We start from the raw sequence: 15,593 nt of genomic DNA on the forward strand, positions 1-15,593 counted from the left end.
TCTTTCATTTTCTCACAAGTTTGATCAAACTGACTACATGGTTTTATCTCTAAAATAGTAGCAGTCATTTCGTCTTACCCCATACTTTCACAATATCATCTAGGAGCCACATTTCATTAGATTGAACGTTGATGGTATATTTTGTCTGGACTCTTTCAATAACTTTATCAAACTTGAATGCTTTATTTAGGGAAGAGTTCCCAGTAAGTTTCACAACTTTGGATATTGTTTTGTTTTGATCTTAATTTCCTTTTCAGGTTGGCTGCCAGTGACTAGTGGTGTTCTGCAGGGGTCGGTGTTGGGGCTGCTTTTTGTGCTGTATATCAGTGATTTAGATGATGGAATAGTTGGCTTTGTTGCCAGGTTTGTAGATGGTATGAAGATTGTTGGAGGGGCAGGTCATGTTGAGGAAACAGGTAGGATGCAGAAGGACTTAGACAGATTAGGAGAATGGGCAAGAAAGTGGCAAATGAAATACAATGTTGGAAAATGCATGGTCATGCACTTTGGTAGCAGAAATAAATGTGCAGACCATTTTCTAAGTATGGACAAAATCCAAAAATCTGAGATTCAAAGGGACTTGTGAGTCCTTGTGCAGAACACCCTAAAAGTTAACTTGCAGGTAGAGTCTGTGGTGCAGAAAATAAATGCAAGGTTAGCATTAATTTCAAGTGGTTTAGATTACAAGAGCAGGACTGTGATACTGAAACTTTATAAGGCACTTGTGAGGCCTCATCTTGGGTATTGTTAACAGTTGTAGGCTAATTATCTAAGAAAAGATGCGCTGGCATTGGAGAGGATTCAGAGGAGGTTCACAAGGATGATTCCAAGAATGAAAGGGTTATCATATGAGGAATGTTTGATGGCTCTAGTCCTGTACTCACTGGAATTGAGAAGGATGAGGGGGGATCTCATTGAAACCCTTAGAATGTTGAAAGGTCTAGAGAGAGTAAATGTGGAAATTATGTTTCCCATGTTGGGGGAGTCTAGGACAAGAGGGCACAGCTTCAGGATAAAGGGACACCCATTTAAAACAGAGATGCAGAGTAATTTCTTTATCCAGAGAGTGGTGAATTTATGGAATTTGTTAGCACAAGCAGCTTGGAGGCCAAGTCATTGGGTGTATTTAAAACAGAGATTGATAGGTTCTTGATTGGGCACAGCATTAGAGGCCAGTGAGTGGGACTGAGGAAGGGAACAAAGGATCAACCATGATTGAATGGTGGAGCAGACTCAATGGGCCAAATGACCTAATTCTGCTCCTATGTCTTATGGTCTTAATTTATATATACTTTTTATTACTTTGACTTCGATCTTGAATTTTAAGTTTGCTGCTGAAATTTTAAAACGTGTCCTGCAACTCGAATTTAACTCTTTTTTTCCCCCATGCTCCATTAACTTGCATGTATTTAAGTTTTCTTATGCACTCCACTGGTTTGCATGCTTTTAGTTGTTTTTCTCTGTGTCCCACTGCTTGTGCAACCTTAATTTTTGATGCTCCACCAGCTTGCATATTTAATTAGCATTCTACTGGCTTGCATTTTTTACATATCTGTATTAAACTAGTACTGCAGTAGTCCTCAATTCTGGTTCCCATCTCATGTTCAAAGTCAGAACCCATTGTTCTCTCAAACGATAGGGGAACATAAGAGGAAGTTCTTGACCATTTTGTTGCACATGTTTTGTCTTTGAGTGTAAGAAATTCAAAATTTGCTTATATTTTCACTGACTACAGTGAACTGTTGGATTCTGGTGTTTTAGAAGTCAAAAAACAAGACAAAACTTGTTGCTTCATGATTGCTTTATTAAGAGTTGAAAGAACAAAGGGAAGAGGTATAGAACATTGACAGGAGGTCTTACTACTTGAAGAAGAGAGAAACTAAAAATGGTGCCTAGCTACTGTTATACCCAAAGAGAAGGAAAATTCCATTAAAATCTATAGATAAGGATAACCAGTTAAAATACTTATTCAATACTGCAGTAAAATTAACTGTAACCCTTTCACTATGTGTTCGTAATGAGATATCTATGATGGTACCTGTGAATGAGGTATCTGTGAATACAAGCTAATAGCAACGAATAATGATGAAAAGATCATTTCGATTAAATGAACACAGGTAGGGTAAATATGATTCGAGTACACAACCATAAAAGTTTGAGTGAACCTTCTAAAGGAAAATGAAGGCAAGTACTTGCAGGATCACTGACACAGCCATGCAAATTTACCATTTGCCAGGAAACTGTAATTTAACTCACACCAGTATAAACTTGGACTGAAATTGTATTGTCAAAACATTCTAAACTATAACAAACAAAATAATACTATCTAATGTAAAATAAAGGCCCATCGTATATATAAATATTAGTCTATAACAGTGCACATAATCGTTGGAGCTCATTGTTGTGTAATCAATCCAGTTTGCTTCATTTTGTGTACTCTGAATTATGAAATGATTTTGCACTGAAGAACGTGTTTCAGCAAAACATAAACTTCCATACTGTGTCCAAGGAAAGAGGTGAACTTTTTCCAATGTTATGTGGAGACAGCTAAATAAAGGTTATCTTCATGTTCTCCGAGAGCCCATTGTCTGCATGAGGATTTTCCGACAGCAGTAACTGTCCTTTCCAATGGGTTCTCTGAGCGTTTCATCATGCTCTTTTATGTCCTTTGTCTGTTTCCATTCTCCTTCATCCTCCTCCCTCAATCCCATGCTCCATCTAGAAAATGGCTCTCCCGTTCTTCTCCCATGCTGTCTCCCAAAAAAATGTTAACAAGACAAATCCTATTGCTAAATTCAACAAGCCTAACTTAATCAACTATATTTTATTTTAAACAGCGGAAGTGAAATACTTGATTGTATAATGTAATTAAAGGAACACATTGCATTTTGAGAAAATCTGCAGAAAATAAAATAGTCAACAGCATAACTTCATTAGTAAAATAAAGCATGGTCTTAAACCAGGGTATTACATAACCAATGAGGAAATACTTATTCACTTAATGAAGTACTGAGGTGCTTTTAGAATTATACTTTGTATAGCCATTAGAGGCATATTATACTGTTATTTATATAAAGGCTACTTGAAACATAAGCAGGTAATTCATTGTTAAACTGGAAAGAAAGTGACTATTTAAATTAAATATCCAGCTCCACCACCCTCCTCTTATCTTCGTATTGTCTTCAAACCTGGCAACAAAGCCATCAATTCCATCATCAAAATGTCTTATGTAACATGAAAAGATGCAGTCCTAATTGTGACCCCTCTGGAACACCACTAGTCACTGGCAGCCAACCAGAATAGGCCCTTTTTATTCTGACTCTTTGCCTCCTGCCAGTCAGCCAATCTTCTATCCATGCCAGTATCTTTCCTATAATACCATGGGCTCTTGTTAACCAGCCTCCTGTGTGACACCTTGTCAAAGGCCTCCTGAAAATCCAAGTAAACAATATCCACAGATTCTCCTTTGTCCATCCTGTCTGTAATTTCCTCAAAGAATTCCAACAGATTTGTCAGTTAAGATTTCCTTTTAAGGAAACCATGCTGACTGTTCCTACTTTATCATGTGCCTCCAAGTATTCTGAAATATTATTCTTAATAATGGATTCCAACATCTTTCCAATCACTGAAGACAGGCTAATTTTTATTTTCTTCTGCCTCTCACCCTTACAGAGTGGACAGACTTTTGCAAATTTCTTGTCCTCTGGGCCCAATGCAAAATCTAATGATTCTTGAAAGATCATTACCAATGCCTCCACAATCACTTCAGCTACATTTTTCAGAACCTTATGATGTAGTCCAACTGGTCCAGGTGACTTATCTACCTTCAGGACTTTCAATTTCCCAAGTGGCTTCTCTTTAACAACAACACTCGATTCTGCCCCCGACACTTGCATTTCTGGCATTCTGCTAGTGTATTCCACAGTGAAGGCTGACACAAAATACTTATTAGGTTTGTCTGCCACTTCTTTGTCCCCCATAACCACCTCTCTGGTGTCATTTTTCAGCAATCCAATATGCACTCTTGCCTCTCATTTGCTCCTGATATATTTGAAAATACTTGTGGTATCCTCTTTGATATTATTAACTAGTTTACCTTCATATTTCATCTTTTCTCTCCTTGTAGTTTTTTAGTTGCCGTCTATTGGTTTTTAAAAGCTTCCCAATCCTCTTATCATCCCACTAATTCTATCTATATTATATACACTCTCTTTTGCCTTTATGATGTCTTTGACTTCCCTTGTCAGCCACAGTTGCCTCTTCATCTCTGCAGAATAATACTTCATCTTTGGGATGTTTCTAGCCAGCATCTGCTGAATTGTTCGCCAGAAAATCCAGCCGTTGCCATTCTGCTTGCTGTCATCCCTGCTAGTGTCTCATTCCAGTGAACTTCGGCCAGCTCTTCTCTCGTGCCTCTGTAATGCCCTTACTCAATACTGATACATCTAACTCTATCTTCTCCCATTCAAACTGCAGAGTGATTTCTATCATACTTTGATCACTGTCTCCTAAAAGTTCCTTTACCTTAAGCTTCCTAATCAAATCCGGTTCATTACGCAGCACCCAAACCAGAATTGCCTTTCTCCTACTGGGCTCGACCATGATCTGCTCTAAAAAGCCATTTCACAGGTATTCTACTAACTCCCTCTCTTGGGATCCAGCACCATCCTGATTTTCCTGAGTTCCTGCATATTAAAATCTTTCACAACTATTAAAGCATTGCCCTTATTTCATGCCTTTTCTGTTTCCTGTTGAAATTTATATCCAACATTCTGACTACTGTTCAGAGGCCTGTGTGTAACTCCCTTCAGTGTCGTTACCCTTGCAGTTTCTTAACTCTACCCACAAGGATTCTACTTCGTTTGATCCTATGTCACCTCTTTCTAAGGATTTGATTTCTTTTTTTTAAAAGAACAAAGCCACCCCAACCCCTTCTGCCTACCTGCCTGTCCTTTCAATACAAGGTATATCCTTGGATGTTAAATTCCCAAATCTGATCTTCTTTCAGCCATGATTCAATGGTGTCCACAATGTAACACCTGCCAGGCTCTTAACTGTGCTATGAAATCATCCACAGGACCTTATTCTGAATACTTAATGCATTCAATTATAACACTTTTAATGCTGTATTTATTACCCTTTATGATTTTGCCCCCATAATCCACTTCAACTTATCCCATATTTGCCCTATCATCTGCTTGCCTTTCCTTGTAGTCCTACTACATACTGTCCCATCCTTAGCCTTACTACACCGGTTCCCAAACCCCTGGCCAAATTAATTTAAAGTAAACCCTCCCTAACAGCTCTAGGAAACCTGCCCACAAGGATATTGGTCCCCTTACTTTCCTCCAGTCACCTTAAAATTATGTCCCCTTGTATTAGCCATATTCACCCTGGGATGAAGTCTCTGCCTGTCCACTCAGACAATGCCTCATCATCTTGTATACATCTTTCAAGTCACTTCTCATCTTCCTTTGCTTCAAAGAGAAAAATCATAGTTTGCTCAAACTATCACCATAAGACATGCGCTCCAATCCAGGCAGCATTCTGATAAATAGGAGCCTCCCAAAAGCTTCCATATCCTTCCTGTTATGAGGTGACAAGATCTGAACACAATATTCCAGGTGTGTTAGGGCTTTATAGAGCTGCAATATTACCTCGCAGCTCTTGAACTCAATCCCTTGACTAACGGAGGCCAATACACAATAAGTCTTCTTTACAACTCTTATAAACTTTTGTGGCAACTTCAAGAGATCTATGAGCATAGATCCCAAGATCCCTCTGTTCCTCCATACTGCAAATAATCCTGTATTCTGCTTTCAAATTCAATTTTCTAAGTGAATTACTTCCCATTTTAATTTTCTCAGCCCAGTTCTGCATCCTATCACTATCCTGTCGTAACCCCTTGATAACCTTTTACACTATCCACAACACAACCAGCCTTCATTTGCAAACTTACTAATCCAGCACTCCACTTCCTCATCTAAGTCATTTATAAAAATCACAAAAAGCAAGAGCCCCAGAACAGATCCCTGCAGAACACCACTGGTCACGGACCTCCAGGCAGAATGCACTCCATCTACTGCCACCCTCTGCCTTCAGTGGACAAGTTAATTCTGAATCTACAGAATCATGTTTTCGTGGATCCCATGCTTCCAGACTTTCTGAATAAGCCTACCATGAGGAAGCTTATCAAACACCTTACCAAAATCCATATGCACCACATCCACTGCTCTACTTTCATCAATGTGCTTTGTCACAACCTTAAAGAATTCAGTCAAGCTCATGAGACATGACCTAATTCTCACAAAGCTACGTGGACCTATGTCTAATTAAACTTTGTTTCTCCGAATGCTCGTAACTCCTGTCTTAAGTATCTTCTCCAATAATTTGCCCACCAGTGAATCTAGGCTTACTAGTCTATAATTCCAGGGTTATCCCTACTCCTTTTCTTGAACAAAGGAATAGCATTTGCCACCCTTCTATCATATGATACTACTCCTGTGGCCGTGTTGGCACAAATATCATCGCCAGAGGCACAGGAACCTCTTCCTTTGCTTCCCATAGCAATCTGGGATATATCCCATCAGACTCCAGAGACTTAACTGTTCTAATGTTTTTCAAAAGATCCTGTATATCCTCTTCCTTAACATTGACTTTTTCTAACATATCACGCTGTTATACACTGCCGTCATTAAAGTTAAGGTAACTGTCATCGGAATACTGAAGTAAAGTATTCATTAAGGATCTCCGCTACTTCCTCTGACTTCAGATACACTTTTCATCTTCTATGCCTGATTGGTCCTACCCTCATTCCAGTCATCCTCCTGTTCTTCATGTATATGTAGAAAATTTGGGGGTTTTCCTTAATCCTATTGGCTAAGACCTTCTCATGCTCTCTGAAGTCCATTCTACTTTGTCACCTAGTATAAACCCTCCCCAACAGCTTTAGCAAAACTGCCCGCAAGGATATTAATCCCCTTTTTGTTCAGGTGCAACCTGTCCTTTTTGTACAGATCATGGCTTCCTTAGAAGAGATGCAAATAATCCACAAACTCAGAACCCTGCCCCCCTGCACCAATCTCTCATCTGCACATTCATTTGCCAAATCAGCCTATTCTTACTCTTGCTGGCACTGGCACAAAGACTACTCTCCTTGAGGACCTGCTTTTCAGCTTCCAACCTACAATAGTGCCCTGTATTCTCTCCTCTGACACTCCTCCTTTTTCCTATCTATGTCATTGGTACTGATATGTGCCATGAATTCTTGACTGCTCCTTCCCCCTATAGAATTCTGTGGACCCAATCAGACTTCCTTGATCCTGGCACCCGGGAGGTAACATATCATCCAGGAGGGTCATTCATGTCTACAGAGCCTCCCCTCTGCTCCCTTAACTATTGAATCCCCGATCACTGCTGCAATCCTCTTCGTTCCATTCCCTTCAGAGCCACAGAGCCAGACTCAGGTCCCAAGACCTGGTCACTGTGCATTTCCTTTGGCAGGTCGTCCCTTCTCTCTTCCCCCACCCCCACCCCTAACAATATTCAAAGTGGAATACTTATTCTTCAGGGGAATGGCTACAGGGGTCTTCTGTAGTGTCTGTCTATTCTCCTTCCCTCTCCTCTGATTGTCACCCAGCTAGCTGTCTCATGTAACTTAGGGGTAACTCCCTCTCTTTTGCGCCTCTCACCACCTCATTTTCCTATACGAGCTAAATGTCAGTCAGATGCAGCTCCCGGTGTCTAAATCAGTCTGAAAGGGGCTGCAGCTGGATATACTTTGCACTGAGACCTTCTCAGATCTCCCACATCTGGCAAGAAGAACACACTACGTACCTTGGATCCATTCTCACTAGTCTAGCCAGGCACTAATACACAAAAAAAGAAATAAACCTTCCAGAAACTTACGATAGCTTTTGCATCTCCTTGCCAAAACCTCAACTCTAGCTCTGTTCACTCCAACAATAGCTGCTCTATTTAACCTAACTGCTTTTTATTGGCTCTTGCCAATTGAATAATAAACTGCAATATTTCAAGACTGTCAAATTATTCTTACATTTGTTTTAAGTAAAATAATTCATGTGAAATTTGAAATCCTCCCACATCATACACACATGGTAGGTTAATTGGTGTCTGCAAATTGTCCCTAGATAATGTGAATAGTAGAATTCAACAGAAACTGAGGAGAATGTGGGGAATAAAAATTGAAGGACCTGTGCTACATCCCTCTCTGACTCCATAACTGTGTTAGTAAGTCCTTTCATTTTCAATAGAAGCAGTGGCTGTGTGGCAAAGGTTTTAATTATATTTACTTTTTTACTCTTGTAAAAAATTCAGGGGCATTCATGGTCATTTGCAGCCAGGTAAACTGTAGGCATGCCTTGACCAACGGTCATTTCTTGTTCTACCTGAAGCATCCCTTATATTTTTGTGTTGTCCAAGGCCTTGTCAATTAAAATTGGTACAATGCTTCAACAATAAGTTTACCTGGATGGATCTGCAAAATGCAAATATACTCTCATAATAATAATTCACCAGAAACACGTACAGCTCTCTGCTGGTAGCAATCCCTACATAGATTGTTTAGTGAAGAAACCAGGGATTACACAAAAAACACTCCTACCATTGTAATCTGAATGCACAAACTCAAAGGGTTGTAGAAACGAATAAAGGATAACTTTTAGAAGGGAATCAGATGAATATTTGAAAGGGTAGGTCGTCATGAATGATAATAGGGATTACTAAAGTGGATCAGATTAAGAAACACACACAAACTTGGAGGAACTCATCAGGGCAGGCAACGTCTATGGAAATGAATAAACAGTCAACATTTTGGGCCAGGACCCTTCTTCAGGACTTCCAATTAATAAATAATGCCAGTGATGGCTGCCTATGCAGTTTCTTCCATTATTCAACTTGGAGTCAGGCTCCCATATATAGAAGGATTATTAGTTTGGATAGACTGAATATGAGGAAGAGTTCAATAACTTATCTTAATAATAAGCAATTACTTTTATTTCAAATACATTAAATTCCTTCACCTCATTCTGTACACCCTTGTAGTGTATTCAGATCACAGATTTTCAGCTTAGATCTAACTTAAATAAATATTCCCAGAGTAAAAGTAAGTTTATCCCACTTCATTTCTGACTTAATAAATTAGTTCATAATTTTATTTTAATTTGTATACATCATGAGCAACTATTCTGTTTTATAACCATGTCCAAATATTTTCTTTTTGTGTTAATTAATTCTTTATCTAAATGTGTATATTCATTTTGCATATCCAGGATGTACTGTCCAATATGCTTCATGTTGATCCTCATCAAAGATTCACTGCTGAGCAGGTGCTCAAGCATCCTTGGATTGCTTGCCGGGATCAACTACCACATTTCCAATTAAATCGTCAGGATGCTCCTCATCTAGTAAAAGTAAGTATTTTCAAAGAATGGGAACACAGCCAGATGTAATGAAACTCGCCATGGTAGCTTGCACTTTGTATGAAAATTTAAAATTGAACATGCCCATCTTCTAAAACTGAAGTCCATTCCAAAATCTGAAATCCTCAACTAGCAATTTTCTCTTCATAGAAAATCTCGCTTCTAACACAGCTGAAATATGCTTACTCTGGTTAGTAATGTTTTCCTTTTGAAATGTGAAAAGCTGGAAGTTAGGTGTCAGCTCACCTGCTGCACCCCTGACCAACGATGAAGTATAATCATACTGAGCAGATGGTTTAGACTTCTCAAACAGCTGTTCATTTTTGCAACTTCGACAGCTAGTTTAGTAACATTAGACCACTCATTTGAATGGGATAACTGTCCATGATTGAAAGGGTGACTTTTTTTTCAATTAATTACAAGCAGCTGTACCTAATAAAGTGACCACTGAGTATTTCAAGTTACATGTGCCCAAAATCTTTCTGTCCAATCTTGTGTTTAAAGGAAATGTTTATAAAGCTATTTGAAACCTATAGTAAATGTTCATTCTAAGCTTTATTCAAGTTGCCTTATTACAGTGGACTGTTTCAGGTAGAACTGGTGAAATTTCAATGTATTGATGGAGGGAGCTGGCTTTCATGGTGTTGCACCACAACAGAGTTGCCATCTACTGACTAGCAGATAAAAGTTAAAGGATAAGGACCATTTGGGACATTTTGCATGAAAGAAATCGTGAGGAGCTGTTTGATTGTGCGATATGGAAGTGAGTTTTTAAAAAGCCAGTGGGACCAGTCATGACAATATGCACGCCGGAGATTGTGGGGTAGTTAGGCACTTGGTAAGGGCCAATAAAAAGAAGTTAGGTTTGAGTGAAGTAACCATTCACTTAATGACCATTGTTGGAGTGGGACGACCAAGATATCCCTGATCTTGGCACCTGGGCACCTAACAAAGTTAGACTGTGAATTTGAGGCTTCGGCTTGAAGGGGTGGAGGCTCTTTGAGCCAAAGCCTCAAATTCACAGTATAACTTTGTTTCTTTCCTCCTTTGTGACCCCACAGACAATGCTGGACAACGTAGTGCAATGTTCCTGTCGTGGGATGTGGGAAGGTTGGGAGGCCTCCAGTGTCCCTGAAAACCCCAGCTGCAGGAAGTGCAGTCAGCTGCAGCTTCTTACAGAGCATGTTAAGGAACTGGCGATAGATTTGGATGAACTATGGATCATATGGGAAGCTAGGGGTTGATTGATAGGTGATACAGGGAGGTAGTTACACCTTAGGGGCAGGAGTGATTGCCAGGAGGGGAAAAGGTGAATAGGTAACCAGGGCAGAGCACCCACATGGCCGTTTTCCTCAATAACAAGTGTGCAGCTTTTCGTACTGTTGGGGGCGGGGAGGGGTGTGCCTGACCTAGCAGAGGAAAGTCACAGCAGTCAGCATGAAGTCTTGCTCAGTATGGAAGGTGGGGAAGAGACGAGCTGTACTGATGGGGAATCATTGGTTAGTTAAACAGGCAGTAGGTTCTGTGGATAAGAACAAGATTCCCAAATAGTAAGTTGCTTCCCAGGTGCCAAGATCAGGGATATCTTGGATTGAGTCTGTAGCAAGGGTGAGCAACTGGAGGTCATGGTCCACATTAATACCAATGACAATGGTAGAAAAGGCAATGAATTTTACAAAGTGAGTTCAGGGAGTTAAGTGCTATATTAAAGGACAGCATTTCAGGGATGTAGTCACCGGTTTCTACCTGTGCCATGTGCTACTGAAGCCAGAAGTAGGTAGTTAATACAGTTTAACACACAGCTAAGGAGATGGTGCGGGGGGGGGGGGGCTTCAGATTTTGGGAACATAAGGCTCTCTTCCAGAAAAGGTGGACCTGTACAGTCTGTGCCTGAACTGGAGGGAGAATATTGTGCTTGCAGGAGGTTTTTTAGTGCTGTGGGGATGTGGGGTTAACCTACAGTTCAAGCCAGATAAGTGTGAGCTGGTTCATTTTGGTAGGTCAAATTTGATGACAGAATATAGTATTAATGGTAAGACTCTTGGCAGTGTGGAGGATCAGAGGGATCTTGTGGTCCGAGTCCATAGGACACTCAAGACTGCTGCGCAGGTTGACTCTGTGGTTCTGAAAACAAACAGTGCATTGGCCTTCATGAACCATGGGATTGAGTTTAGGAGCCGAGAGGTAATGTTGCAGCTATATAGGACCCTGGTCAGACCCCACTTGGAGTACTGTGCTCAATTCTTTTCGGATGTGGAAACCATAGAACGGGTGCAGAGGAGATCTACAAGGATTTTGCCTGGATTGGGGAGCATGCCTTATGAGAATAGGTTGAGTGAACTCGGCCTTTTCTCCTTGGAGCGACGGAGGATGAGAGGTGACCTGATAGAAGTGTATAAGTTGATGAAAGGCATTGATCATGTGGATAGTCAGAGGCTTTTCCCCAGGACTGAAATGGCTAACACATGAGAGCAGAGTTTTAAGGTACTTGGAAGTAGGTACAGAGGAGATGTCGGGGTAGCTTTTTTACGCAAAGAGTGGTGAATGCGTGGAATGGGTTGCCGGTGGCAGTGGTGGAGGCGGATATGATAGGGTATTTTACGAGACTTCTGGATGACTATGTGGAGCTTAAAAAAAATAGAGGGCTGTGGGTAAAGCCTAGGTAGTTCTAAGGTAGGGACATGTTTGGCACAGCATTATGGGCCAAGGGGTCTGTATTGTTCTGTATTTTCTATGTTTCTAAGGAGTATTCTAGGTAAGGCTGATGAGCTTAGAGCATCAATCAGCATGTGGAAATACGACAGTGTAGCATTTAGTGAGATTTGTTTGTAGGAGAAGCAGGACTGGCAGCTCAATGTTCCAGCATTTATGTTGCTTTAGATGTGATAGAGCAGGTGTGATTGAAGTGGTGGTCAGGGGCATTACTAGTCAGGGAAAGTGTCACAGTAGTGCTCAGACAGACTGGAGAACTCATCTACTGAAGCTAAGGGGTGGAATTGAGGAATAAGAAAGGGATGAGCACATTACTAGGATTATATTGTAGACTTCAGAGGAAGATTGCTGTGCCAGAGGGACATCAGAGACTGCTGTGTTCTTTGCTTCACAGAAACATCCACCATTTGGACGCGGCTCAATGGCTTCATTATACTCGGCAAAGATGGGACAGCTCAGTCTCTTAAAGGTAGAGGAGGTGGAGTAATCTTTAGGATTAATTTATTGTGGTGGCTCTGTCTCAGTCCTGCTCAGCTAACCTGAAATATCTAGCAGTCAAATGTCATCTCATTTTATCTGCGAAGGGATTTTTTTGCCATCTCCTGGTAATGGTATACATTCCACCTCAGGCCAATGTCAGGCAAGCTCTGGAGGAGTTGAGCAATGTAATCAGCAGACACGAAACAGTGCACCCTGATGCCTGCACTATCATTGTGGGAACTTGAAGAAGTCTCTGAACATTTACCACTAACAGTGGAACCAGAGGAACCAACACTCTTGACCACTGTTATACCACTATCGAGAACATCTACCTTGCCATCCCACGCCTACAATTTGGAAAGTTTGATCACTCCCAGGCAGAAACTAAAGTCCGCAGCACCGGTAGTGGGGATCAAGAATGTATGGTCAAAGGAGGCAGAGGAGCACATATGACTGGACAATATCCAGGGGTTCATCTTTGAGTTTGAATGAATATGCGGCTGTTGTCACTGACTTCATCAAAACCTGTGTGGATGAGAACCAAATGGACATACCCAAGTAAAAAGCCGTGGATGAACCAGGGAATTCATAGTCTGCTGAGGGCTGGCTAGATCTGTAGCATTCAAGACCTGTGATCCAGATCTATGTAAGAAGTCCAGTTACAACCTATGGAAGGCTATCTTAAGAGCAAGAAAACAATTCCAGTTTGAGTTTAGAGACGTAATCGGGTGCAGGTTAGCTCTGGCTTCGTTTGCAGGCCATTACTTCCTACAAAGTGAAACCTAACATCATGAATGAAGTGGTGGTTCACTCCTGGAGGAGTTCAATTTCTTTTATATATGCTTTGATAGGGAGAATAAAAGTACATTTATGCAAATCCCTGCAGCATCTAGTGACCCTGTGATCTCAGTTTCGGATGCCAACGTCAAAACATCTTTCAAAGGGGTGACTCCTGACAAGGCGTCAGGTCTTGCAAGGTGAACCTGATAGGGCTGTAACAAAAAACATGTGTTAACCGACTGGCAAGAGTGTTCAAAGATACCTTCAATCTTTCACTGATGTAGTTGCATCTGATTCAAAAAGGCCACAATCCAACCAATACTCACTTTTTGGCAGGTTGCAATCAGCGCGAGAAGTTTAACCAGGAGATTGTATGCTTTTGGCTTTTTCAACAGGTTGCAGTCAGTGCGGGGCCAACAAAAAGAAGGGAGATGGAAGCAGAGCGGCTGTTATGTGAGTGGGCTAGTGTAAGAGTGGTTGAGCTTTGGTTCAATAGGCTTGGCAAGCACAGGCATAGATTTTAAGTAAATTTCTAGTAAGCATTTTTTAAATTATTTGTGCATAGTTAGTGTGCTGAGAATGGGTCCAAAGGTACTGGTATGTCCTTTGTGTGAGGTGTGCGAACACTGAGAGGCTTCCAGTCTCCTTGATCATCAGCAGAAGGTGCGCCAAGCTGCAGCTCCTTTGAAACTGTGTTGAGGAACAGGAGTGGCAATTGGATGACTTTGGGCTCATGCAGGAAAATGAAGAGGTGATAGATAGGAGCTACAGGGAGGTAGTCACCTTTAAGTTGCAGGGGTCAAATACCTGGGTGACTGTCAGCAAAGGAAAAAGAAATAGACAACCAGTGCAGAGTACCCTGTGCCCACTCTCCTTAATAGTAAGTAGCGCTTTGACTCCTTTCAGGGCAGGGATGACCTACCAGGGGAAGCCACAGCAATCGGGTCTCTGACTGTGGCTCAGCAGGGAAGTAGGGAAGAAGAGGACCACAATAATGACAGGGAATTCCATAATTAATGGAGCAGAAAGCAGATTCTGTGGAAAAGAAACACCCAGATGGTATGTTGTCTCTTGGGTACCAGGGTCAAGATGTCTCAGATCTGGTCCATGACATTCTAAAGGGAGAGGGGGTGAGCAGCCAGAAGTCATGGTACATATTGATACCAACGACATAGGTAAGAAGAGGGAGGAGGTCCTAAACAGAAAATATAAGGTGATAGGCAGAAAGCTGAAACGAATGACGTCCAAGGTAATAATCTCTGAATTGCTGACTACGCCACATGCCAATGAGAGTAAGAATAGGAAGCTCTGGCAGATGAATGTGTGGCTGAAGAATTGATGCGAGGACAGTGTTTTAGATTGTTGGATCATTGGGATTTCTTCTGGGGATGGGATGACCTGGACAAAAGTGCAGGTTACTCCTGAACCTGAGGGGAACCAATATCCTTGTGAGCAGCTTTCCGAGAACTACTGGGGAGAGTTTAAACTAATTTGGCTGGGGGATGGGAACCAGAGTGATAGGGATAAGGATGGGGCCATTGGTATACAGGTAGATGCAGTGTTTAGGGAGACTGTGAGGAAAGACAGATGATAAGGTAAAATTGCAGTCAGTGGGATGCGTTAACTTGTAAGAGCAGACTAAAATCATAAAGGATGATGAATACAAGACTGAAGGTATTATATCTGAATGCACACAGTATACATAATGAAGCATCTTACAGTGCATTTAGAGATTGGCAGATATGAACTTGTGGGCATCCTTGAGTTGTGCCAGAAAGATAAAGTTGAGAGCTTAACGTCCAAAGATACACCTTGTATTGAAAGGACAGGCAGAGTAGTCAGAGGGGCTGACATGGCTCTGTTGGTTAAAAAATTGAAATGAGATCCTAAGAGATGACAGAAGATCATAGAATCTTTGTGTGTGTGTGTGTAAAGAAACTGCAATGGTAAAAAAGACCCTGATGGAAGTAATATATAGTCCTCCGAATAGTTGCCAGGATGTGGGCTACTAGTTACACCCTATCCTCATTATATGCGGGGGATACATTCCTCGTAGTCGACACATAATGTGAATAATTATTTAAATGGAGAAAATAGGGATGCCTTCCAGAGGGCTTCCTAAGTATGTTCTATCTGTAATTTATTCACATTTTCATACCAATACGACACAAAAGCAGTACC

General features: G+C 41.1%; 1 protein-coding gene across 5 annotated transcripts in view; it reads left to right on the forward strand.

Annotated features, from left to right (window-relative positions):
• Positions 1 to 15,593, forward strand: part of LOC132398279 (ribosomal protein S6 kinase alpha-6) — a 174,906-nt gene that overhangs the window by 147,483 nt on the left and 11,830 nt on the right. For all 5 annotated transcript variants that reach the window (XM_059977463.1, XM_059977465.1, XM_059977467.1 and 2 more), the window contains one exon: positions 9,291 to 9,431. In XM_059977463.1, coding sequence (XP_059833446.1) covers positions 9,291 to 9,431 — 141 coding nt within the window. The remainder of the gene's footprint in view (positions 1 to 9,290; positions 9,432 to 15,593) is intronic.

This window comes from Hypanus sabinus, chromosome 8, assembly GCF_030144855.1.
Source record: "Hypanus sabinus isolate sHypSab1 chromosome 8, sHypSab1.hap1, whole genome shotgun sequence".
NCBI classification, from domain to species: domain Eukaryota; kingdom Metazoa; phylum Chordata; class Chondrichthyes; order Myliobatiformes; family Dasyatidae; genus Hypanus; species Hypanus sabinus.